Source organism: Balaenoptera ricei, chromosome 20 (assembly GCF_028023285.1).
Source record: "Balaenoptera ricei isolate mBalRic1 chromosome 20, mBalRic1.hap2, whole genome shotgun sequence".
NCBI lineage: Eukaryota > Metazoa > Chordata > Mammalia > Artiodactyla > Balaenopteridae > Balaenoptera > Balaenoptera ricei.
In genome coordinates, this window is record NC_082658.1 from 16758766 (window position 1) to 16785745 (window position 26980).

General features: G+C 49.0%; 1 protein-coding gene across 18 annotated transcripts in view; it reads right to left on the reverse strand.

The window, feature by feature from the left end:
- MAPT (microtubule associated protein tau) overlaps window positions 1–26980 on the reverse strand; it is a 111102-nt gene that overhangs the window by 42275 nt on the left and 41847 nt on the right. For 13 of the 18 annotated variants that reach the window (XM_059908904.1, XM_059908903.1, XM_059908900.1 and 10 more), the window contains exons 2-4: window positions 9238–9357; window positions 4795–4881; window positions 2164–2250 (exon numbers count right to left, since the gene is read on the reverse strand). In XM_059908904.1, the coding sequence (XP_059764887.1) occupies window positions 2164–2250; window positions 4795–4881; window positions 9238–9340 (277 nt within the window). In that variant the 5' untranslated portion in view covers window positions 9341–9357. The remainder of the gene's footprint in view (window positions 1–2163; window positions 2251–4794; window positions 4882–9237; window positions 9358–26980) is intronic. The other 5 variants (XM_059908906.1, XM_059908895.1, XM_059908908.1 and 2 more) reach the window with 1 other exon arrangement.

Consider the following 26980-nt stretch of genomic DNA (forward strand, 5'->3'; position numbering starts at 1 on the left):
TCCCTAAATGGCTTCTCCATATCCCTGGAGCCCCAAGAGGGCGCCATGCTCACCCCGCAAGGCAGGGATTCCTGCAAAGGGTTGGCCACACTGCACCCCCAAATGGACCTCAAATGGGAAGTTTCATAGGAGAACCAAGATACAGCGAAGGGGACATGCCCAAGTGAGGTGCTAAATTAAGGTACATATCGTTAAAGCCACCAGCTGAAAAAATGTCCCCACAACTCTAAAACCTCCCGCTTCATTGAGGATGTAAAGGGTGGAGGGGGAGAGAATTTTTGAGGAGGATTTCTTTAGAGACAGCAGCTTGGGGGATGGGGGGTGGTTGCCTGGCTACCTCCCATCTCCTCCCATTGAGAGGGTTTCAAGGCACCAGGGGGAGACGCGTGGTGTGAGTTCTCCATGGTCAGGGACATGGTGGACGGCTGTCACGAGCCCACCTGGGAAAACCAGAGGAGGAGAGACACTCTGGCCCTGCCTTGGTGGTAGGGCAAAGCCTACGGGCAGTCTGCATATCCACAGTGTGTTGGGGCAAAGAATACCCATGTTCCCCATGGACCTGCTGTGGGCACAGGGCAGCTATAGTGGAGCGGGCGCCTCAGGCCACATGCAGCAGGGCCACTGATGTGAGCAAGCCGACCTCAGCAGGCGAGAGGCTGGAGGTGGCTCTTCAGACCCCAAGGGGCCAAAGAGAGAAGAAATGTCTGCTGGAATCAAACGCAGAGGGAGGGGCCTTGGGAGGGATGATGGGGATGGTGAGGGTGGGGTGTCTGGAAGAATTCCAAAAAGGTCCCCACAGAGAAAGAGTCAGCTTTAAACACCTGCAGACCATGTGGACCCGGCTCACAGCAGCGCCAACGCCGTAAGAACCTTCCTGCCCCTGCCCCGTCCTCGCCCCCTCCCTAGTCCCAGAGAGGAGGGGCTGCAGCTTTAGCTGTTATGCAGGACTGGACGTTCTAATCAGCATTTGCAGACTGGGTTTTGTGATTGTGGAAACTTAAAACACTTTTGATAACTCAGAAGTGATCAAAAGTCAAGAGGTGGCTAGAGTTTTCATCCCAGGCAGGGGAAGAGCTTCGCCCACTGACACAATTGTAAAGGGACAGCGGGAGACAAAAGCCAAGTTACCATGAGTCGTTCGTTCCACGGCCTTCAAACGACCTTCACTGTCAAGGACGAGGCCTGCCAGCTTCCAGAACATTCCCCCTCCACCCATCTCAGAAGACCAACTTGCAAATAGAAACTACTTGGAGGAGGCGGCGGTGCTGCTCGGCCCCTGCCCAGTGTACCCAGCACACAGGCCCGGGAGAGGGCTGCCGGCTTCCTAAACGGCTGCCCTGAGCCCCGTCTTCAGGAAGGAAAGAAAACTCCTGCTGGGGGACATTTCCCCCACTGTCCATTGCTGGCGACATACGGTCCAGAACTCTTCTGCATTTCGTGCTGAGCACCCTCCAGATCACCAAGCCAACGGCTGGAGTCGTGCGTAAGCCCGGGGAAGGGGACGTGAAGGAAGTGACAGCCAGGGCTCTGGGCTGTGCTCGCTGTTCCCTAAGGGCCTGGGCAGCTCACAGGTGACTCTGGCGGCCCCCGAGTCCAGGGCTATTTCTGGTCAGTGCCCTGTCTGGGCTACTCCCCATCATCTGTGTTGACAGGACAGTCTCATCATGTCTGTTCGACACTGATACGTTTGAAAAGATAGTCCTAAAAATGGATGCTAGATTACATCGCTGAGTTCCTCGGGGACTGTCCAATTACAATCCTCCAAAGGTGTGGGTGGGCCATCTCGATGCCGCTGCACACTCGGCTGCCCCCCAGGGAGCTGTTGACCTCCAAGGAAGTAACCCTGCTGCTGGCAGAGTCGCAGCAGGAGGGTGGACTGACCTTGGGGGTGAAGGCAGGATCTGCCACCAGCCTGCCTCAGAGAACTCTCTGGAGCTAAGACAAGGAGAGGAGCTAGAAGGAATCCAGAAGGTCCTCTGTTCTCTGGGAGGCAGGCAGCCAGCCAGCCACGGAAGCAAAAGGGCATCAGGCTCAGAACCACCAGAGATTCCCAGAGGCTGCTGTCCACCCACATTCCTGCTGCACTTGGAGACGGGCATAACCCCACGTGCACCCATCCTCCAGCAGGGGAGCTGGGCACCCCGACCTGGGAGTCACCCTCACCTGTGGTTCCTTCTGGGATCTCCGTGGGGGGCTGAGCGGCCACCTGCTCACCGGGGGCTCCCTCATCCACTAAGGGCGCTGTCACGTCTGGAAACCACGGAGAGTCACCTTAGGGGGCCGGGACGAGCTGTGCCATGCCCCTCACCTTTGCTCTTTGGGGATGCAGAGATGCAGGCATGGGGATGGGGAGGGGACTCAGCCGCATGCAAAAAAGCAGCCCCACAGAGCAGGGCCCAGAGCCGTGCTCCAGCTTTTGACATCTCCCCAGGGAGCACATCAATACTCTGTTTGAGTGGCACCCATGCATGGGCCTTTCCAGGCCCTCTACCAGGAAAGCCAGGACAGCCCCCCTGTAAACACTGCAGTGAGAGGGACGGCTGGGGACGGTAGCAAGTGTTTTTAAGAAGGAAGTGTTTAAAATCAGATGACTTGTCACAGGTGTTTGATCCTTAGAGCACTGCAGAACAGGAGAATGGGATTGGGACCAAGGCAGTGCAGGAACTCTGCAGTCAGGGCTGGAGTCTATGGCTCTGCTGGGAGGCTGGCTTTGGGCAAGTCTTTTGTCCTCTTAGGGTCTCAGTTTCCTCATCTGCCAAATGGGAGTATCACCACCAGGTGACCTCCAAGTTTTCTTCCAGTTCTAATCCCCCTGTCTCCTGGAGCCCATGACCCATGGATTAAAACCACAGACTCCCCTGGGTGGCAATGAACAGGCCGGCCCTGTCTGGAGTCAGGTGCTTGACAACAGGCCCACATATGGATCCACCTTCAGAGCAGAGGCTGGAGGAAAAGATCCACCACCAGGAGTTGCTGTTGGTCTCTCATCGAGGTGAACACTTCCAAATCGGCATTCTTCCCTGAGCAATGCCCTGGCATACTCCCAGGCCATTCTGGGCAAACATAAGGAGTTGTCAGCTTTGAAAGCTTCCCAAGAGTCTGAGTCAGGTTCGTCAAAAGGAGTCCATTTTATTATGGTTGTCTCGGGAGCAGCCTGGCAGAGTCCAGCCCCAGCAGGCTCCCCCATTCCCTGTGGGGCCAGAGCTGAAGCTCTTGGGATGCACATATGGACAGGGTCCAGAATGCAGCAAGACTTGGTTGGTAGATTCTTCCAGAATAAAGCTGATTTGGAAGGCTGGCATAAAATCTGGCATTAGTGTTTCAGGACCTTCTCAGGGCGGTAGGCAACTTGCAAAACTGTCCTAACAAGATAAGCAGGCTATGTCTTAACATCACTGGCTCTAAGAAGGAGAGCAAACAGCATTTGGTCTGGTATTCTCTTCACTAGGCTGAGAACCTCAGAGGTGGGGGGGGGGCAAAGGGGGGGAAGGGCCACAACCACTATATCCTCCATGGATGCACCATCAATTGGCAGGCACTTGACAGCCACTTTCTGAATTCATCCAAAGGTGGACGCTTGAGGAGATGCTGGGGCCAGGTTCTCATCAAAGTCATGGGCAGGGCCCAGGGAAGTGCTGAGAATAGAACCTTGGAGAGGATGGAGAGATGGAGGGGTAGATACTGCCGACTGGTTCCTCAAAAGCCATTGTCAATGCCCTTATCCCTTGATTTTTCCTGCTAAAGAGCCTGGAAGGCAAAATGCTCAATGTCCCAGCCTCCCTTACAGCCAGGAGTGGCCATGAGACCCAGTTCTGGCCAATGATACATAAACAGAAGTTGGTTAGGTGGGGCCTGCAGAAAAACTGTTGCTTTCCTAATAAAAAGGGAACACATTTGGTTTCAGGGCTCTTTTGGCTTTGCTACTTTCTTTCTTCTTTGAAGGCAGATGTGATGCCTGGAGGTACAGCAGCCATTCTGTAACCATAAGGCAACAATCCAGCCATTAATGATTGCAGAAGACAAAATAGTTGACACTGAGAAGCTGCTGCCCAAGTCCAGACATTTTATTATGTGAGACAAATAAACCTCTTCATATGTATGTCACAGTTAGTTGGGTTTTCCATTACCTGTGATCAACACAGTCTTGACTGATATAGATGGGAAGCAAGAGAAGATGGTCAAAATCAGGACCAAGGAACACTTCAGGAAATACATTAGCAGCTTTGTCATAACTTAGACACCAAATGTCTACAGAGGACAGGTTAGAAGACGGGCTGGAACTAACAAACACCATGGCCAAGGTCCAGACACCCAGGCCAAGCTCAAGAAATGAAGGATACTAAACCAAGACCAGTCCCAAAGTGTGAGCTTCGAGATGTGCACTGACCTGCCCTTTCCTCAGCCAAACGGCTGCTTCAGGACCTGGTGGCTCATGAAAGAAGTTTGGGGAGACAATGGGCGAGGAGCAGGGGCTTTGTGGAGCTGAGGTCAGGCCCTGCTTTGCCACAGATCCCAGCCTGTTCAAGTGTGGCTGCCTCAAAACTCACACACGATGAAGCTGCCCACACCTGACCCTAGCGAGCAAGGCATCAAAACAGAGCGTGGCTCCCACAACACCCGGGGCCTGAGCCCCGTCCTGCAAAGCACCGAGCGAGCTATCTCTCAGCCAGAGGGAGCGGCAGCAGCAAATGCAGCCAGGAAGGGTGGCACGTATGAGCTCAAAGCGTGGCTAAGCGCAGGCCGGAGCATGGGAGGAGCTGCTTGAATAAAGCCGTGAGAAGAGGGAGGCCCCACCTTCCGCCGTTGGAGTGCTCTTAGCATCAGAGGTTTCAGAGCCTGGTTCCTCAGATCCATCATCGGCCGGGGTCTGCAGGGGAGATTCTGGAACATATACAATGAGCCCCTCAGAATGGCTGCCTCTCTCCACCCCTGCTTTCGACCTCAGAGGACCTTGGGGACAGTGTCTTTTGGAGCTGAAATCACCCAGCGTGGAACCCAGATGGATGGACTGTGGCCACATGATAAAACCACAAAGGGGACCAATCCCACCCCCACCCCAACACAACTGGGCCCCCAAACCAGGGTCACCAGGCAAAGAGGCACGCAATGTTTACCTGTTCTGGGATGAGAGGAGAAATTGCCTTTTAATTAGCTTGTGGTTCCAACTGAGACAAAGGCTCTTATATTGACAAACGGGCAGCAGACACCAGAAAGCTAAACCACAAGTAAACTTGGGGCTTTGTGTTTCCCGACTGAAGAGATTCATGGGAGATCACTGCCATGAATTAATGACAATTAATGACCTGGGAAAACACTCAGAGATCCAACTCCCTCCTCTGCAAAGGAATTAGCTCAGGGCAGACACAGTACTTACTTCTAACTGTATGCTTGGCTGTGTCTCCAAGTACCACCCAACAAGCCTTGAGTTACACCTGAAATGTCAGCCATTGCTACTTATAAGAAAACTGTCCTTTCAGAATCCACAGCCAAGGGAGCTCTGATGGACTCTGCAAAAGCCACTCCACCTGGGGTGGGGGCAGCCTTGGAGATACAGGACAGGGAGCTGGTTCTGCATGAAGCAGACTCACGAGATGAAAAAAGGCAAGTGATGTTCTAGTACACTTCGAGATCAGACATGTCGCACCCTCTGCTAGAACGTCATCCCTGGACACTCAGCTCTGGCTGCACCCATCCAGCCAAAGAAGGGCTGATTCTAAAGAAGCTTCCGGTCCTGGAGCTTGCAAAAACCTGCCAACTCCCTCAAGTAGGCTCTGGACACATAGTGAGGGAGCATCATGCAGACTGTCTGCCGGGTCTTTTTTTTTTTTTTTTTTGATATATTTTACTTGTGCTTATTCTTTTATTCCCAACCCTGTCTTCTTCTTTTTTTTTTTTTTTTAAATTTTTATTTATTTATTTATTTATTTATGGCTGTGTTGGGTCTTCGTTTCTGTGTGAGGGCTTTCTCTAGTTGTGGCAAGTGGGGGCCACTCTTCATCGCGGTGCGCAGGCCTCTCACTATCGTGGCCTCTCCCGTTGCGGAGCACAGGCTCCAGACGCGCAGGCTCAGTAATTGTGGCTCACGGGCCTAATTGCTCCGCGGCATGTGGGATCTTCCCAGACCGGGGCTCGAACCCGTGTCCCCTGCATTGGCAGGCAGATTCTCAACCACTGCGCCACCAGGGAAGCCCTCTGCCGGGTCTTATTACCGACCAGCTTCGACTGCCAGAGCACAGAAGCCTATGGGCGTGATGGTGCCTCAAACACTTGTCCCTCAAACACCCCTCCCCCAATCCATCCCCAGCCTACAACTGTCATCATCTGCTTTATCCTTGTTAAATTTCTTGGAGGGAGGGAAGGAAGGAGGAAGAAGCCTCTTCTGAGGCTCTTCTGGAAGGTCTAACAAGTTAACTCACTAACACCTTTTAATTCATGTGGGTGCATTATTTTATCAGTTAACCAGCTTTTACCCACTTTGCAGCTCTCTTTGGCTCTATCTAACCCTATTCCAACTTTTAGCATCAATGCAGATGCTCTTTGTTTTAATATTTTACATGTGGTTTCTTGTCATTATTCACTTATCTAAAATGTTGCTTGTAAAGTGACACCTTCTGTCAAGTCACACTTTTCACTCCCCATATAAAAATAACGCATTCTAAATCCTTAGTAGCAAGAACAAGTTTGATGAGAACTATGAAAATCTCTTAGGTATCAACTTGCTTTCTTGGCAAGTATATTCTTTGGGTAAGTTTGTTTAAACTGTCTTCAAACACTTTCCTTTCAAAGCAGTGACAAAAAGGTTATTAGCATCTTAAAATTTGCATATATATTATACATATTCATACATACATCTGTTTCAGGATAGAACTTCCAATCACGTTTTATGTTAAAAGAATTGAGGAGTTTCAGTAAACATACTTTAAGCACCTCTGAGACACAAAATAACTTGGTAAATTTGTTCTTACTTTACAAATTGAATTTAGTTTCTCTTTCAAAAAATGAAAGTGGTAAAAACCACTTTTTTCCCCGGACTTTAAAAAAATGAACTTTTTATTTGAGAACAGTTTTAGATTTACAGAAAAACTGCAAAGATAGACCACAGAGGATACCCCACACCCAGTTTCCCCAATCGAACCTGGGCCACAGCAATGAAAGCGTTGAGTCCTAAGCACTGGACTGCCAGGGAATTCCCAAGAGCACCATTTTTTCATTGGCACAATTCATCTGGGGCAGAGTTCAGTATGTTGGGATTCTAAGTTGGATTCCACCCACAAGAGTTTAATAACTGAAGCTTCAAGGAGTCGTGGCTAAGGGTGACCAGAGGCAAAAACAGCTGACATAGAGCTGAAGGCTATACTAGCCCCATAATCTCAGACACGAAACTCTGTCACCTGTAAACTGGGGAAGGCAACCTCCGCCTTCACTGGTTATTGTGAGCGCTACCTGAGACGTCGGTGGCCAAAGCCCTTTGCCAACTTTTGTAGAGTTCTACAAAAATGCCTGAATCATCTTTTTTTTTTAAAGATTTTTTTTGATGTGGACCATTTTCACAGTCTTTATTGAATTTGTTACAATATTGCTTCTGTTGTTTTTACGTTTTGGGTTTTTGGCCACATGGCATGTGGGATCTTAGCTCCCCAAGCAGGGATCAAACCCACACCCCCTGCCTTGGAAGGCAAAGTCTCAACCACTGGACCACCAGGGAAGTCGCCTGAATCATCATTTTAAGGAAGTCCCATTTATAAGTAGGGCAGCCATATACTTTATCACCCAAATAGGGACACTTGAAAGTGAAAGCAGCGATACTGATAATGAGGCAGAACACTCATGTGGAGGGATGGGGGGCTCAGGTCCTCAGATGAGGGAGCTCTCAGGGCCCAGCTGCCGCTCCAACCCCTTGGGGAGCTGAAAATTAGCAGCTCTGGCTGGAGCCACGCTGTGGCCTGGGAGAGGTCAGAATGCACGTTTCTTGCCACCATTGGTGCCTGACACCAGGAGGGGAGGGTCGAGCCGAATGGGAGCAGGCATTTCCCCTCACCCAGAGCTTCGGGCTGGGTGAGCTCCCAAGAAGGCCAGAGGGCTGACTCTGAGCTCCGGGGACAGCCCATTTCTTCCCTCACCTCCCCCAACTTGGAGCCCACTTGTCTGATTCCCAAGCTCTGCCTCCAAATGTGTTCTCTGCTTAAACAGGTACAGAGAAGTCAGCCTTTGAAACAAGGCCCCCCCAACGAGTCCTGAAGCGTCTCCCAGGTAGGGATGTTTTCTTCATGTGCTTCCCCAACCCAGGGCTCCTTCTGGTAACCCCGCCTCTTCCAGGAAACCTTCCCAGATAGATGTACCCAGAAGAGTTCCCTTCCCACCTTGGAGCTCTACCACTGCCATCGACACCGCACACCCCAGGCTTGTTATTTTTAGCATTAAAAGAGAAAAGTAGACTGCCATTTCATCTCCTTAGAAATGGGTCTAGAAGACAGGGACCTAGTCTTTCTTATCCCGGGGCTGCACGGTGGGCTGCTCCAGGGGGCACTGGCCACCAGTGACACTGGGGGGAGAGGGTTCCTTAAAGGACAAGCCAGTGCCCTACAGGTCAGCTTGGTGCTCCCATCAGCGATGCAGGGACTAGCATTCGGAGCCAGAGAGAGGGCTCTGTGTGCTCCACGGGGCTCCCCGATCTCGGTGGTCAGACAGTGCAGTGAAGGGGAGAGAGGAGGCCAAGCCAACTGGGCCAAAAGACTGTACTATAGAACATTAAGAGGTTGATGTGGTTTATTAAGGTATAATAGGGACAGTAAGAAACCCTGAGCTAACCAACTCTGGCCAAATAGGGGCCAGACAGGCCTATTAAGGAAGAGAAAAAAATAATGTATAAAGTCATGTATTTTGCATGCTAATAAATCCTGCTGATTTGTAGGTTAATGGGTATGGTTAAAGACTCAACAGAGCACCCTTGTATTAATTAGACCAACAAGCCTCCAGCAATCTTTATCATACGATATCCACGTATGTGGCAAACTCTCCTTTGCAAAAGGCAGATTTTCAAATAGCCTCACATTTTGAGTTCTGTTGGCTCACTCAAATTAATGAGGTTTCAAGTCTATTGACAATCTAACACAATACAGTATTTAAGACTCCTTTAAAACTCAGGATGCGAACCTTGCCTGCCAGCCCTTTCCAGAGCAATCGGTGGGCCGTGATCCCCACAGCGCCCGGGCCCGTTACGCAGGGCCGTGCACTAACCTTTCAGGCCGTGCTCCACGTCACCCTCGTGGTCTTGCAGCAGGGTGTAGTCCCCCTGAGCATGGTCTTCCATCACGTTGAACTCCTGGCGGGGTTCAGCCATCCTGGTTCAAAGCCCACCTGGGGAACGAAGATGGGAGGTGAGGGCCAGGGTGCTGTGCTGAGGCTAAGTGCTTGGGGGTGGGGTAGGGGGCAGGGAGAGAGAGGTGCCACCTCCCCAGTTCACAGCAGGCAGATTTCCACCTCCCCTCTCTCCTCCCCAACAGCCAGATGCCCAACCTCATCCACAGGGTGTATCGCTGCCGAAGTGTTATTTACTTGTATGTGCACTTTTAATTCACCAGCATCACAATCAGTTCATGTCCAAAACCATCAGGTGGGCAGGTTCAGCAGGCCTGACTTGTTACTATGCTCACTGCTCTTTCCACTTCATTAAAAAGTAAATGCTGCTGACTGGTAGTTTGATGGGGTTAAAAATTTTTTTTATTTTATAAATTTATTTATTTTTATTTTTGGCTGCATTGGGTCTTCGTTGCTGCACGCGGGCTTTCTCTAGTTGAGGCGAGCGGGGGCTACTCTTTGCTGCGGTGCCCGGGCTTCTCGTTGCGGTGGCCTCTCCCGTTATGGAACACGGGCTCTAGGCGCGCAGGCTTCAGTAGTTGTGGCACGTGGGCTCAGTAGTTGTGGCTCGCGGGCTCTAGAGCTCAGGCTCAGTAGTTGTGGCACACGGGCTTTGTTGCTTCGCGGCATGTGGGATCTTCCCGGACTAGGGCTCAAACCCATGTCCCCTGCATTGGCAGATGGACTCTTAACCTCTGCGCCACCAGGGAAGTCCCTGATGGGTTTTTTTTTTTTTTTACTGAGAGGGAAGGCATCAGCTGGGCACTGCTGGTGAGGAAAAGGAGGCACAGAGAAGCAACGTGATTGTTCAATCACACGCTGCTGTGCCATGGAACCAACTTGACCTGGGTGTCCCGACCCCCCAGCTCTGAGTCAGGTGGGCCCCCGGGGTCAGGGACGGGCTTTCACTCACCTCACTGGTTCCCACCAGGACCCTCGGGTGTGCATTCTGAGAGCCAGGCTAAGTCCTTAACAGGGCACAGTGCGGGGGCATGAATTTGGGGCTGAAGAGCAGCATGTGTTCCCTTCCCCCAAAAGCCCCAGCTGAGAGGTGGCTTCAGCTCAACAAAGCCCACCAGAAACGATCATTTAATCATACTCTGCCCTCTTCCTTACTGACAATATTTAATTCTTTATCTTAAAAATAACTCATAACTTTGAATTTCTGAACTTTTGAGTATGTCATTTTGCTGTGGTTCATTCGTGCTACTTTGGATTATTCCATGTTTTACATTTTTATCTCTGTAATTTGAGTCTCTTGTATTTTACTTTGATACCTTCCTTTTAAATGATATAGTTATCTCATTATTTATTTGCTACTTTATATTTTTTCTTATCTTTGAAACTCCCCTGTTCTAGCTGCTTCTACTTCCTCCCTTTAAACTTTTATAATTTTTGATCTTGTTTTTTTAAATTTTTATTTATTTATTTATTTATTTATATTTATTTTTGGCTGCGTTGGGTCTTTGTTTCTGTGCGAGGGCTTTCTCTAGTTGCGGCGAGCGGGGGCCACTCTTCATCGCGGTGCGCGGGCCTCTCACTGTCGCGGCCTCTCTTGTTGCAGAGCACAAGCTCCAGACGCGCAGGCTCAGTAGTTGTGGCTCACGGGCCTAGTTGCTCCGCGGCATGTGGGATCTTCCCAGACCAGGGCTCGAACCCGTGTCCCCTGCATTGGCAGGCAGATTCTCAACCACTGCACCACCAGGGAAGCCCTATTTCTTACCCTTTTAAAATCTCAGTTATGTTTTGATTTATTTTACATATATTTATTTGATTTATTACATATCTTTATATAAAGATATGTAATAAATACATATATATTGCTATATATGTAATAAAACATATCTAAGTAAACATATTTATTTACACATATTTATTGGTTTATTTTACATATATTTATTTATATCCTTATTTTTTCATTATTTTTACTTTGAATTTTCACTCCAGATTCATGTTAGCGTTTCACTTAATATTTTAAATTTTTTGAGATAATTTTAGACTTATAGAAAGATTGTAAAAGTTGCCCAGAGGGTCATTAACCTTTTGAAATCCCTTTAAAATATATTTCCCTGTTATCTTCTATCTTTCTAAACTTTTAGGTTGCCTTTCCTTTTAATCTCTCTTTTTTATAACTGTAACTTTTATCATTTTTTTATAATTCTGACATAAATTTAGTCTTCATTTTTAAAATTTAGGTGGCCATTTCCCTTTCTTTACTGCCTTTCCTTTATGTTCTTACCTTTATTCTAATTTTGCTTTCTTTCTTTACTTTAAATCTCTAGTTTTCCTTTATAATTTGTTAATAGTTATCCTCTTATGTTTCTGTTCTCATTTCACAACCTGTTTTCCAGTAGCCGTAGGCGAGTTGTCAGGGGGAGAACTGGTAACACAAACTGGAGAGGACAAGCCTTTCTTTCTCCTCCAAGCCTCCACTGTACTAGCTCTCTGGCTTCTGTGATCAATGAGTAATGTCTGCCGTGGGCCAGGTATGGAGGGCGTACCTGATATCATGCATTGTCAAAATGCATTGTGAGTTGCCAAATGTTCTAAAATCCATAGTCTTACCTCTGACAGGTATTGGGCAAGTCATATAAATGGTGGGCTACAGGGTGGGAGGGTCCACCTGGGGCAGACACTCCATCTAATACTTCCTAGACTGACATAGGTGTGGGGAGACAGCCAGCCTCTGGCACTGTGTTTATACCAGCTGGCCACTGGCATACTCAGGTCCAGCTCCATCCATTTCTCTCCTTTCTAGGCAGGACACGCTGGTGTGGGTGACTGAGCTCTCTTCTCTACCCACGATGTAGGATAAGAAGCTGGGAGGTCTTAGGATGGTTCTAAGAATGAGGTCAGTGAGACCTCCTCTGGGTGAGGCAGAGGGTGGGAGGCCTGGTCCCTCCTAGGCAGCTACTTTTCATTCTGACTGAGGCCCTTGTCTCTCAGAGGGCTCTTGGGAGAGGCATCTGAGGCTGAACATCTCCAAACCTTTGATATCTCCCCAAGGATGGGCAGGACTTTATCCTGGGAAGATCAAAGCCCCATTCATCCTCCAAGACTTAGGATCTGGTGGTGATATTCTCTACCCTGAGATATACTGATGGTCTGTTTCCCTTAGAAAGCCCCAAAACAAGAACCCCTGTGCTAAGAGGAACAAGTTTCATTATCAAAGGAGTCAACTACTGCTCCCCACCCAACTCTAGGAAGTAACACCTCCCTCGCTGCTTCCTGGTGAAGCCTCTCTCAGGACATCCCTGGTCACTGCCCAGCTGCTCGTGCCCGGGGTTGGTCCATGAGTCACCTCACCTGCTGACTCACCAGGAGCCCCACCCGGGAGCGGTAGAATCAGCCCAGAAGTGCAAGGCCTCCCAAACTGGCTGGAGACACTACATCTGGCCCGGGTGAGCCAGATCAGCCAAATCAGGTCGTCCTGTTCAACCTGCAGCTAAGGTTTTAGCGAACACTAAGAAGTTTAATGAGCCCCGTGGTTTTGTTTTGTAGATTTGATCAATTCCTTTCAAGGACTAAGTTTTCCCATTTGGAACATGGTGGATGGAAGTGTAAAAGTAAAAATTGGATGCACTGGCTTCTTTTATAAAATGCCCATTTACATCCTTTGCTTCTCTGTCATGCCTCAGTGATCACTGTAATGATTTGAATGAGTTCTTAATCTATAAGTGACATGAACCCTTTATCATATTTGTGACTAATAGCTTCTCCTTTTACTTTGGTTTCTTTTTTTTTTTTGGCCACACCGCACAGCTTGTGGGATCTCAGTTCCCCAGCCAGGGATTGAACCTGGGCCATGGCAGTGAAAGCCTGAATCCTAACCACTAGGCCACCAGGGAACTCCCTATTTTGGTTTCTGATGGCTTCTACTGATGGGTTTTACTTTTCATACAGTCAAGTCTATTTTTCTTTGTGATTTATTCCATTGCTCTATAGTATGTGAAGATCATAAATATTTTCTACTATTTTTTTAGTGATCTAATTCTTTGTATTAAATTTATTAATTCATCTGGAATTTATTTAAGTGTATGATATGAGGTGGGAATCTAAAAACTTTTCTCCCAAATACAATAGCTAAACCAATGGGCCCAGCCCTATTCATAGAACAATCTGCCCTCTTTCCCCAGGTGAGTGAACCATCTATTCTGCTCCATTCACCTGTCAATTTTGGTGCTAGAGCCTCCCGATTTAAGTGTTGGATCTCCAGTCTTATTCTCTAGGTGGGCTCAGACACTCTCATCTTCTTTTTTCAAAATTGTTTGACCTTCTTGCACATTTTCTCTACCAGGTGCTCTTTAGAACATTTTTTTCTCAAATTCTCAAAATTCCATTGGGATTTTGGCTAGAACTGCATGATGAGCCAAAACGATAAAAGTTGCTATCTTCACAATATTTAGTGTCTCCACCCAAGAGCAAGGTATGTTTTCCCATTTATTCTTGTTTCTAAATCTCTTGGGGTGGAGGGAAGGATGTAGTCCTGCATATTGCTGAGGCCACTCTTTTTTTTTTTTAATTTTTATTTGTTTGATTTTTTGGGTCTCTTTTTTTCTTATCTTTCCTAATCTTGCTGCAGCCACTCTTGATGTCTCCTCATCCTTGGCGTTGCCTTTGTGAGTGGGACCCTCCCCTTCATCGTGTTGATGATATAACAATAAGGGCTCTGGGTTTCCACAGTTGAGATGATTATGGCCGGAGCTCTAACACTAGTACTGGCACAGGGGCAACGGGTTCCCCTCAAGGTCTCTGGGGAATGAATGGGAGAACCATTTTCTAGCCTTCTGTTTATCAGAGATGAGATCCCTTAGCAGAAAAATCTCTCACTCAGTGACTTGTGAGGACCCAGGTTCGATCCCTGGTCAGGGAACTAGATCCCGCATGCATGCGGCAACTAAAGATCCCGCATGCCACAACTAAAAAGATCCCGCTTGCCCTGGTCTCTTCCCTGCCCATCTGCAGGACAACCATGTTGGGGGTGGATGGGGTGAACCACGTGACATGCTGGCTGCTTCTCACTCAAAGTCTGGAGGTGGGCAAGGTGGCCAGTTTGGACTTTGTTCACAGGTATGAGCAGGGCGGCATCAAAGAAGTGCTCTAAGGTCACTTTAGCAGCAGTCGGCAGGGCCAACTGGATGGGTAAGAAAGGACTGTTGGCAGGGAGGTGAATGCACTGACCCAGGCATACAGCAAAAAAGCCGGAACCAGAGCGGGGTCAGAGGCCATGGAAAGGAAGGGACAGATCCAAGAAGTGTACTTTAGATAACATTAGACTGGGCTTTAAAACTGGGCTGGGGTCAGAGAGAGAGAGCAGAATCCAGGATTACACTAGAGGTGAGGGCTTGGAAGGCTGGGAAAATGGGAGGGGGTAGCACAGTCAAAGGGAACAGCATCAGGGTCCAAGGCAGCTGGTCAACAAGGGTGGGTTCTGTCTTTAAAAGATCCCTGCTCAAAAGAAGAATCTCCCCCACTGCATTTTACCAACTGGTGATTGATTTGACTTAATAAGTTCTAGGAAATAGATTCTGCTATCCCTCTTGATTTCCATTATAATTTTAAATTTTTTATGAATCTTTTTTTAAAACAGATCTACAGTGAAACAGTTTTCCACTTTAATTTCAGGTCAAGGGTCAGCAATTTGTTTCTGTAAAGGGCCAGAGAGTAAATATTTTAGGCTTTGGGGGCTGTGCCTTCTGTTACAACTACTCACCTCTGCTGCTGCAGCAGGGAAGCAAGCATTGACGATAGATCCGTAAATGAAGGAGCACGGCTGGGTCCCAGTTAAACTTAATTTACAGACACTGAAATTTGAGTTGCATATAATCTTATGTATCATGAAATATTTTTCTTTTGTTTTTGTTTTTTTCCACCATTTGAAAATGTAAAAACCATTCCCAGCTAACACCAGATTTGGCCCATGGGCCATAGTTTACAGACTCCTGCTTTTCCCTTTCCCAGTATTTCTTCTCCTCTCTCAATAGTAAAAAAAAAAAAAAAAAAAAAAATCTGTAATTAAGTCTTAGCAAGAATCATTGTACATTTTGGTCTCCTTCCAGAAGTTTCCAGAAGTTTCAAGTCAGGAGCAGGAGAACTAAGGGTCATTCTGGGGCTTGGGGCAGTGCCGCACTGTTCTAGGGACTGGAGACAGCATCCGTGGCATAAGCCCTTCGGCTGCCAGGCCGCCTCGCTCAGCGCCACAGAGCAAAAGACAAGGCAATGGGTCTCACTGTTCCAGATTCTAAGGATGCCCCCACTTCCCTGCCACCAGCACCACCCCTGCATGGCTGGAGAAAGTCAGAAGCACTAATAGGAAGCTGAACAAATTACAGGGGCCTCTGGAGAAATTAAATCATCCTTTAAAACATAGGCTACTATTCACTATGCAAAATGAATAAACCGTGTGCGTCTCAGGTGTCACTATTTTCCTTTAGGGTAAAAAGAGGAATGCATGGGAAGAACTCTCTAAACAGGGAGGCACCCCCCCCCATCCCTCCCACTGACCCCAGCAAATGGCCTTAGGTTTATGGACCTCCTGATTCAATGAGGCCACCCGTGCTGTCTCTCCAAATCATCTAGGCTGGGCCACTTGCCCCGTGCTAATGTTTTGGTACCTACAGGTCATCTCTGGAGCATCTCTGAGAGGCTACTCGACATAAGCAGAAAACAGAACCCAGAGGAGGATGTCCTCGGAGAGTAAAATGAAGTAGCTCTTCTTCTCAGTCTTAGGACAAATACTGAGCACAAGAATGCAAGTCCCATCGGGTGGGACCTGTCTGGGTCACTTACGGGCAGATGAGGAATATGGGAGGTACTCTGCCCAGGTCACATAGCCAAGAAGAGGCAACGTCAGGATGCAAAGCTTGTGTCCTCACGGAGCACTCAGCTGCCCTCACTGCCAGTTCTTCCATCCAGGACCATCAAATGTTCCCCAATTTTCCACTGGGGCACAGATCTGGGGTGTGAAAGCAGCAGTGTCCAGGACTCACACCCCAAAGCTGTGACTAAGTCACTTCTCTCAACCTCCTTCATGTCACCCAGTGACCCCTGAGCTCCCTTCCTGCTCCAATGTTTTACTTTAAGTGGATCGATTAGGCCTGTGTCCTCCAGCTCGGAGCCCTGGGAGGATTGGTCACAGGGCAGCAGGAGTCTCTAGCCCAGGCCTGGCTGAGAGGCAGGGGGCCCTGGCATCCCAGCCAAGGGTGTGAACGCTCAGCCCTGCCTCCTTCTTTTCCCACCGTCTCTGACCCCTGTGGTCTTCCTCTATGAGAGCCAAGGGCAGGATGATTTCTCTGGAAGAACTGGACAAAGAACATGTAAAGCAACTGACAAATGGCACAGCCGTATGTCCCAGCCCTAGGACTTTCATGCAAAGACAGCAGACTGAAAACACAAAAATAAGCGTAGCCCTGAGGTGGGTACACAGTCCAGACTAGATGCGTGGTTATATCACCCCACGGATCCCTGTAGCCTAAGAGAGACACACAGACAGGAAAATAAACACGCCAGGAGCTATTGTCCTAAGGCCATGCTTTGCCTTGTTATTCTTCTAAATCAACCAATCTCTCTGATTTCCTACCTCCCATTTTCCCAGGCAGTGACCTACAGGCAGTGGGTGGGAGGTAAGGAAGAAATGTTAGGAGCAGCACAGAAGTTGAGTTAAACCTGGAAACGAAAATGGGCCACTTTTTAAGGACCCTTGGAAAAGCACTGCCTCCTGACAAGAGAAAATGAGAAGCAGAGGGTCCTGGAGTCTGTCCTTGTCATTTGGTAGCTGGTAAATTGAGGGGAAGGGGCTTGTTAAGTTGTTCACGGTGCCTGGTCCTACAAGATCACACCCCCAGACCCAATGCTGCCTTGCCAATGGCTTGTGGGGTGGCAAGCCAGGAAAAGGGAGAAGAGTGTCTGCAGGGCTGAGAGGGAGAGACAGAGGAACAAAGAGGACAGTGCAGGTGACGAGAGGATAAAAGAGAAGGCAGGAGAGGGGAAGGGGGTGAAGGCACAGGGAGGGAGGAACCCCCTGAATCAAACCGTGGCTGCTGCAACCCAGTGTTTTCTATTTACTTTCCTGATTGAGGTAAAATCCACACAACACACACGTGACCATTTTAAAGTGAACAACCATCACCACTGTCTAGTTCCAAAACATTTTCATCACCCCAGAAAGAAACCCTGTGCCCATTAAGCAGTTTCCCCCCATCCTCCTCCCCCCATGCCCTGCCAACCACTAATCTACTTTCTGTCTCTATGGATTTACCAATTTCGGAGATTTCAAATAAATGGAATTATCTAACACTGGGCTTTTGTGTTTTGCTTCTTTTGTTTAGCGTAATGTTTTCAAGATTCACTCACGTTGCAGCACGTGTCAGGACTTCACTCCTGGAATGATATTTCATTGTATGGATACACCACATTTTGTTTATCCGTGTATCCATTGATGATTACCCACAGTCTTTTAAGTTTGGAAACAAGATAATATGGAATTTTTTTACTGTGACGTTTGTCTGATAATGCTGAAATCGGGGTGGAGGGGGAGGAAAGGTGAGGGCAGGAAGGGGTAGGATGGTGGAAGAGGAGAATGGCAGGGACCCTCAGACAACCTTCAACTTCTTCCTCATTTTGCCAAGGCTGGGCCCCCGGCCCCTCCAGACCCTCAGGGGCACAGGGATGTGCAAGTGAGACCCCGGGTCCCTTTTGCTCCCGAAGAAGAGGGTCCTCCCAGGCTGCAAGGTGGATAAATTTTCTGCCTGGTAGAATTCACATGCTCTGTGTGTCTTACCTGAAGAGGCAGCTTTGTTTCTGATCATCTCAGGCTGCCCTCTGAGGCATCCAGAGGTGGGTGAGGGAAGCCCAGGTACCTAGCCCAGCTCAGAGGTGACTTCTGGAGCATCATCAGGGAACCCTGCTCGCTATTTGAAGCACGTCTGCCATTTTCTTGGACACTTTCCCATGCCAGAACATGTAGGCTCACCACAAACCTATGAGGTGGGCAGGATGCAAATCCCAGCCAGGTAAAGGGCCCCAAGAGCCTAAATGACTTGCCCAAGGCCAGCAAGGCAGCCTGGGACCTGACTCCCCTCTGGAACACAAATTCCCGGCAGTTCTGATGCCTCTGTCTGCTTCCCCACCCAGGCTTTTGCTCCTGCCCAGTTCTCCAGGGTGTCTGTGGGTTCCAGCTGACCTGGGGCAGTCTCTACCTGAAGGAGATGAAGACCAAATAGCCTTCCTACACCTACTGCCATCCTTCCTATTCCTTTTAATCTTCTTACTCACAGCAATGCATTTTGATTCTAGAAAGCTCCTTGGGTAAGCCAGGACAACAGTGGACACCATTTTTGGCAGTTTTGTAATATTAACAGCATCTGTTTATTTGAGTCGTGACTATTAGCCAGTCTCAGGGGCTTCAGAGAGAGAAAGCGAATCTCTGTAATACAACAGACCCAAGGGAGGAATTATCCTCACTTTCTAGATGAGGAAACAGGCTCAGAGAGGTTCAGGAACCTGCTGAGGGTCACACAGCTAGTAAGAGGCAGAGCAGGATGTGAACTCTGATCTTTTGATGCTAAAACCCATCTTTTGGAAATTGTATCATATCAGTGCCTTCCCAACAGAGAGTTTAAAAACATAGCCCTTTTCTCCCCTCCAGGACCCAGAGAAATGACCTTGTCCCGGCTGGATGGAATTAGAGTCGAGGAGGTAAGAAGAAAGCCCGCGTCAGGGGCTGGTCCCGCACCCTGGCTCACCAGGCTCCAAGCAGGACGCGCTGCCTGTGCAGTCCAAGCCCGGGCGGAGCTTTTTGTGTCCTAGAGCCCCCTCCCTGAAGGCGCCGGGAGGGGCGGGGGGGGGGGGAGCTGTTTCGGGCGGAGCTGCAGCCCTCGCTAGGGGGCAGCACATGCCGGGGCGCAGTGCCCGCTCGCTGCAGCCCAGCCACTCAGCTTCTCCCCGAGGCAGCACTGCAGGCTCCCGGGCCGCCGCCGTGACTCAGCGCAATCACCGCCACCAGAACAGGTGGCTCCGTCCAAAAAAAGGACGCTGGCCCTTAAAACTCCCTCAGGTTAAAAACCCAACTGGAATTAGAGAGTAGTGATATTGCACAACTTTGTGACTATACTTAAGTCACTGAACTGTACACTTCAAAGGGTGGATTTTATGGCATGTGACATATCCCAATAAAGCTGTTTTTTAAAAAACAAACACCCTAAATGGATCTCTCAGATAGTTGAAGATCAAGTAGAGAGAAATCTAAAAATAACCTTAAAATGACCTTTGTTCTCCAAGGTTATTTTTGGCTCCCGCATCCCATCTTTCCTTTGCTCTGGTCCCTTTTCTGCACCATCATGAATTTGCCAGTGCATTCAGGTGGAAAACAGGATTCCTCATGACAGGAGCCATGTTTCAAGCATTTCCAGGTATTGACTCATTTAATCAACACAACTGCCCCTGTTATTATGTCTACTTCTACAGAGGGGGAAACCGAGGCACAGAGAGGTTGAGTAACTTGCCCAAGGTCACACAGTAAACATGTAATGGAGTCAGGGCTCAAAGCCCAAGCAGCCTGGCACCAGAATCTGACCTTGTGAGGCTGACTGACACAATGATTAAATCAAGCAGTGACTGAGATCACCCATTTCAGGAACATAAGGACCCACTCAACTGAAAGCTTTCGTTTCCTTTGAAAACTTTCTCTTTGTATTTACAGTCTATTCTTTAATGCTTACGGTTCAACTGTTTTACTTTAAGATATAAAGATTAGTGAAAGGGCAGGCATAGCAGTCTCCTTGGCGGAGGTGAAGTCTGGGCCCAAGGTCATTAGGAAATCCCTATACTTATGAAGTGGGGAGCCAACTGCACCTAAAGAAAGAGAAAGAGCCTCCAGGGTTCAAGAAAACACTGGGCTGGCTCGTGGCAACTCTGCTGCTTCAGACGCTCTTCCCTCACAGCTAGTCCCAACTGGGAGCTGCATCTCCTTTTGTGTTGCCCCTCTTCTCTCCCGCCCCGGACAGGCAGGTGGCACCCAGCACCCAGGCACCACGGGGAAGTTCTCAGGAAGACTTGCTGGAGGGAAGACGGCCTGGCAAACCTCAGAGGAACTCTAAAGTGTGAGCTTGTGCTCACGTCCTATCACAGGGTACCAGAGAATGTTCTAGAACCAAATCTGAACAATAATAATGATAATACCTGGATTTCAAGCAGAACTGCCAACTTCAGTGGAGAGAAGATAAAGGAGCCCACAGAGAGGAAAGACTTAGGTTGGTGAGAAGAAACTGGAATAATCCCGGGCCTCAATCCAAAGAGAACAATCAACAGTTGTATGAAAGCATGAATGAAGGCCGCTTTCTGGGGGGACGTAGTGTTGCTGTGCGCACACCATGTGTCATGGCTGATGTCAGCCGGGTGACGTCCACCACTAAGAAAATCCACAGACTGTGTCGGAGAGGACAATTCTGGTTTTAAGCTCAAGGATTCTGTTTTATTTTTTTTACCTCCTTTGTAACTGCTGGTATAGTCAAACAGTGCTGTAGCATCTGTTAGGATGATACGGCGTGCTTGGGTGGCCTTTGTTTTCAGAACTGCAGTAATTTTCCCTCCAACCCCCTTTCTGATGAGTTACTGATCAGTTAGCCTTCAACGAGGACAGCACTGCCATGTGACACCCCTACAGGGGGTGGCGGCAGGCTGCTGAGCCTCTGTCCTGTTCAGGGACTGCCAATGGCCCTAGCCACCACTTAACTGTATCTGAGATGAATCCCCTGAACTCAGAGCACCAAATGGATAAAAAGCAGTCTCTTTTGATGTCAAAGCTGGGAAAACCACAGCGAAAAATTGCTTTTTTTTTTTCTAGGGCAAGCCACTCTTAATCCTGAGAGAGAGAGGGAGAGAGAGAGAGAAAATTTATTGTTTTATAAAAGTGATTCATAGTCATTATTAAAAAGTTAAATACAAAAATGTGAAAAGAAGAAAGCAAAATAACCACTGTTAACATTCTAGGGAACTTCTTTGCAAACACCTCTCCTATGCACACATATAATTTTCCCCAAAGGAGACCATACCATACCAGTTGTTCTGTAGCCTACTTTATTTGTTTAATAAATATGCTGATATTAATAAGCTTTATATTAATTTCTGGTTGATCGTCAATGGCTACAGTTTCTAGATTTGCTGTTATATCTCTGCCCTCTAGCTCTAACAGGCAGCAAATGGTTCACGACCCAACACAAGATTACACTTAAAAAGTGCTGGAGGGGGACTTTTAAAGTCCCCCCCCACCGCCCTTTTTTTTTTTAGCCATCCATGATCTTCCCTGAATAAATACTTCTGTAGCCAGGCACTGTTTACACATTTCATCTCATTTAGTCCTCACAACGACCTATGTGAAGGAGGAAATTATCTTATTATCCCCATTTTTGCATTGATGCTCAGTAGCCCCGGCTGAGGAAGGACACACGCGTGGCTTTGAACCTGCAGTCCTAGCCTCCAGCTGGACAGAGGGTGGATCTTTGGAGACCTTCACCGACAAATCACGAAGCCCCACTCTGAAGCCCTGATATGGGAGGAGCCATTCCAACTGCACCTCTGTGAGGTACACGGGTCATCTTAGCTCCATTTTGCACCTGGGGAGACTGAGGCACAGAGAGGCTCAAGTGGACCTACAGATAGTGCCAGAGCTGGGGACAGAGTGTGGCATGTAGTGATTTCCTGGAAAGCTCAGCTTAGGGCTAGGAAGTCTCTGGGAGTGAACGCTGGGCGGAATGATATCAGAGGCGTGAGGACACGGCTGTACCCGATGTTGAATGGGCCCCCCACAGTCAGGGTCTTGCCTCAGCAGCAAGTCAGGTGCTGGGAGGCCTCTCAGAGGCACCTCGGGCCATTTGCCAAAGACCATTGTGGGTTCTCGGGAGCACCTGCTCCTCCATTAGCCATTCCTGGGACCGATGAATAGCACTTAGGCTACCCCCTCTCAAGGCCCTCTGAGAACACTGCACGGCTTCGCCCTCACAGCAGGGGCTGGGGAGTCACCCTCCATCCTGCCCCCAAAGGTGAGCCTGGAGGGTCCCTGGCTTCGCTTTCCCTTGGACCTGGGTCTCTCCAATGAAGCAGGGTCTCATGATCCAGAGATGCCATATCTGCATCTACCCTGAGAGGCCACTCAGCCCTAACGCCTCTCGTGGAATGCACCAAGTCCAGCCTCGTTAGTTGCATGAATGGCTGGACTCCTTGTGCCCTTGGTTTCCAAGGTGTAGGCACTGGCTCCAAATCTTCCTGAGGACCTTATTGCCGGTTCAGACCTCTCCATGGATTTGGGTAGAAAGGACATGTGGTGTGAAGTCCAGAGCCCTGGGTTCTAGGCTTAGGAGGGACCACTCACTGGCTGGTCGATGCTGGGCCAGTCACTTGCCCTCTCTGATTCACAGATTCTTCATTTGTAACATGGGCACGAGGACACCTGTGTCACAGGGTGGCTGTGGGGGTCACTGGAAAAATGCGTGTGAGAGAGAGTGCTTCAGTGAACTGTGGATGCTCTAGACTGATGCTCGGTACTGTTGTTATGACACGTGGGTTCTGAGCAAGGAGAAGATATCTGAGGATGGGGAAGAGGAGGCCTAACCTGAAGGGATAAAATCCGGGGCCAATACAGGAGCCTCTGTGCTTCTGCCCTGAAGGAGGGGTGGTAAGAGCATGAAGAGGTGAGAGGCAGCTCTGGGTCAGCCCAGGGAGAGGAGGAGAAACGAGGGGGTCCTTCCGGGAAGGTCTCGGAAGTGACAGAGCGAAGGTAAGCATCGGGTAAGAACTGGGGTGTCTCTGCTCCCCACCCCTCCCAGCACTTGCACCCGGAGCACAGAGGAGACAGGGGAGGTGATGCGGAGAAGGTGATGCCAGGAGGTGATGTGGGGAGAGACGAATCGTCCACACCAGTCTTGGCAGCGAAGGAGGCGGGAGTCTGAGAGGCCACGTGCAATGACCAGAAATTGGCTCTTTTTGCCACAGTGTTTCATTAGATGGAACAACAAGGAAGAAGTGGAGGGGAGAGGAAATGAGGAAGGGAAGGTGGTAGTTTTGAGGATGCTTTCATTTCTATTTTTTGAGTCTGAGGACACACCCTGAAGGACGCGGGGCACGGGAGGACGGCGTAGTCTGTCTCTAATCAGCAATGTCCCTCAGTAATGAGCAACCTGAACTCAGCACGGCTGGAAGGATGGAAAACAAATAGTGTCCTTTGAACCCATGGGAGAAATGCCACCCAGGTCAAGCACACCGTCCCTGAATTACCCCCTTGACAGGGGTGCCCACACAGCATCAGGGGCGGAGTTGACAGTGCAGTTCGGGGGCGTGGACACACACATTGGGGCCAGGCTGTCTGGATTCCACTCCAGATCCGCCACTTACTAGCTGGGTGGCCTTGAGTAAGTCACTCAACCTCTCAGAGCCTCCGTTGCCTCATCTGTAAAGTGTGGGGATTAAACGAGTTAATAGTAAACACGATCGATGTGCCAGCTGTGGTTATTATCACGACAACCTTATCACCCATTATTTGAGCCAAACCTTTCTGTATCCTGTTTGTATTTTCAGACTAAACAGCTTCTCAGGGCCCAGAGCCCCACCCCACATTGGATCCAACGACACATGGTGCCCCCTTGGCCCTCCCGATGCAGCCTCTGGCCAGGCAGGGCAGATGGTGTACCCGGTGAGGTCATCCCCTGGTCCCGTGACTCCTGGAGACGGGGCCAAAACCGTGTCCCGGAGCACGCTGTGTGAAGCTGACCCCTTTGTGAGGAGGACAGGGGAGAAGCGAACACACTGGCATGGAGAGAGCTCCATCCTGTATCACCAAGGGAAAAAAGCAGTTTTAGAAATGTGCATGCACAGAATGTTTATAAACAAGACAGTAGCATATATGTGCATATGTGCAGACGAGAAATCGCAAGGGGGGCTTCCCTGGCGGCACAGTGGTTGGGAATCCGCCTGCCAATGCAGGGGACACGGGTTCGAGCCCTGGTCCGGGAAGATCCCACATGCTGCGGAGCAACTAAGCCCATGCGCCACAACTACTGAAACTGTGCTCTAGAGTCCACGAGCCACAACTACTGAGCCCGTGTGCCACAACTACTGAGCCTGCTCTCCACAGTCCACGAGCTACAACTACTGAAGCCCGCGCGCCTAGAGCCCGTGCTCCGCAACAAGAGAAGCCACCTCAATGAGAAGCCCGCGCACTGCAACGAAGAGCAGCCCCCGCTCACCACAACTAGAGAAAGCCCACGAGCAGCAACGAAGACCCAACGCAGCCAAAAATAAATAAATAAAACAAATAAATTAAATGATATTGTAAAGGATATGTGATCTGGGAAGGGAAGTGGAATTAGGGAGACTTTCTCTTGTTGTGTACATTTCTGTTTTATTATACTGTTTTCTAAACGTGTTTATAATCTGACAAAAAGTAATAAATACATTCCGCTTTTGGCAAAACAAAACACCCTGTAACAAAGTCAAGGATTTGTCCCACAGTGTGTGGCTCCTTTTATTCACAAATCATGGACTGCCTGTAGGCACCGGCATGGCTGACGGGTCAAGGTGACCAAGAGGCTTACTACTGATTCTAGGCGTCAGTGTGATGAGTTCATCTACATCTGTGATCAATCATGAAGACAGAGGCCGCTTAGGGGGAAAATGTGTGGGGGGCATTCTTACCTGGGGCCGGAGGAACAACACCAGAGGTGCCTGATGGGGGCAGCGGGGGAAGCCCTACGGAGCCAGTGATGGCTCCTGGATGGGGACGCTTCACACACTGGGAGGAGTCATGACGCAAAGAGATGGGGTTCACTAACAGCTGACATGCAGCCTTTCAGGTACACAGTCAATGCAGAGAGCCAGGGACACCTGGACATAGCACTCTGACGTCACAAACCCTTGCCTATCACAAGTGTGATTCTCTAAGATCCAGTGAAATGTCTAAACACATCGGGGGGCTGTAATTATTCATGTATTTATATCTACCTTGTTCCGAAAAGGGATTTAGAGAGAAGCAGGGAGGTGAGGAGCCCCACCAGAGCTGAAGTTACAGCCTTACGAGCCCTAGAAAAGGTAACTTCCAAATGCAATGTGTGCAGTAAGGGTCCATGGCCATGTCAGAATATAAAAATAAAGGCTTTTTATTTAGATAAAGGGGAAACCAGACAATTTTGCTGCATCTATCGAGGCCGGGAAAGTAGTTTCAATATTTATCAATAAAACTTCTCATTACAATTAAAATAAGAAAATGCAAATATTATCCAGCATGGGACCCTGGGTCATGCTCTCTTATTTGGATAAAATAATTATGCTTGACAAAGTGGAGTACAGTGGAAAACAGAAAATTTATGGAGTGAGGGAATGATCTTGAAAGAAAGAATTTCAACACAGCTTTGGAACGAAATCCAATCCAGGCGTACAAATATCTGGATCAATTAAAACGGACACAGCAGAAATTCAGATCAGGGAGAAACAGGAAATCAAAGCCAGGGGCATATATTTAGGCTCTGGGCCCCCAAGTACGTATTTCAGAAAAAGCCCAGGCAGCCTCTGTTGGTCGCAAAATATTCATTATCCAGCAGAAAGGCCTGGACATGATGTTCAGAAACAGAAATTACAGTCAAGGAGGGAAGGAAGACAGAATGAGCAGATGAGAGAGAAAAAGCTGGCGAGAAAGAAGTACAAAGAACTTAGAAACATAATAGGAAATGAAATTCTTCTTGGAAAAGGAAGAAACACTACACCTGGGGTGGAAGCCGAGGGGGGCCCTGCAGGCCTGCCAGTAATGCATTGGGAGAACAGAGAGGAGCCGCTGACTCAGGGCTGTCGCCCCGCCCCCATCTGAGCTGCTTCTGGGTCTTCCTAGTGTCTTAGGAATTACCATCGAAGTCGAAATTGTACAGGAATACTAAAACCCACTGAATTGTAACTTTAAAGGGATGGTTTTTATGGTACATGAACCATAATCTCAATAAAGATGCTTTTAAAACATTGCAAAAGAGGCTCAAAGTCAAATTTATTTCCTTTTGCTAAATCTAAAACTACAGATGCCCTCCAACCTTCCTGTGGGGAGGTAGAGCCCTCTTCCCCGGGCGGGTAGAAAGTGGTTCTCTCTGAGGAACAGCGGAGATGAAGCAGCTTGTACACAAACCTTCTCTCCTCTGGGCCATCCAGCCTTGGCTCAAATCTAACCCCTGACTGTGACAAACAAACCACGAAGGTGGCTTTGCGTTGTTTGTATGATCTGAGCTTTTCCTTCCGGTCGGCAACGACCCCACCCCATTCAAGGGTCCTGGCCTTTGTCGAATGGGGGGTTGTGGCCCACCAGGGTGCAGAGGGGCACCAGGAAAAGCGCTGGGCCCAAGGGCACCTTCGCAGGTGGACGGGCTGTCAGGGGGTGGCAGGTCAAAACACCTTTGCAGGCGAGGTGCAGCGTCCTCCCTGTTAAAACCGGGAGTTGGATACACGCAGCAAAAAGAGGGAAAGTGAACGAATGAACTGCTTGCTTGGGAAGGCTGCTGTACTGAGAGATGGAGCATGGGTGTCTTAGGGGCCCCCCCAGGCAGCATTCACCGTCCTGTCCCCGCAAAGCTCAGGGCGCGCAGAGGCTGAGAGAGGC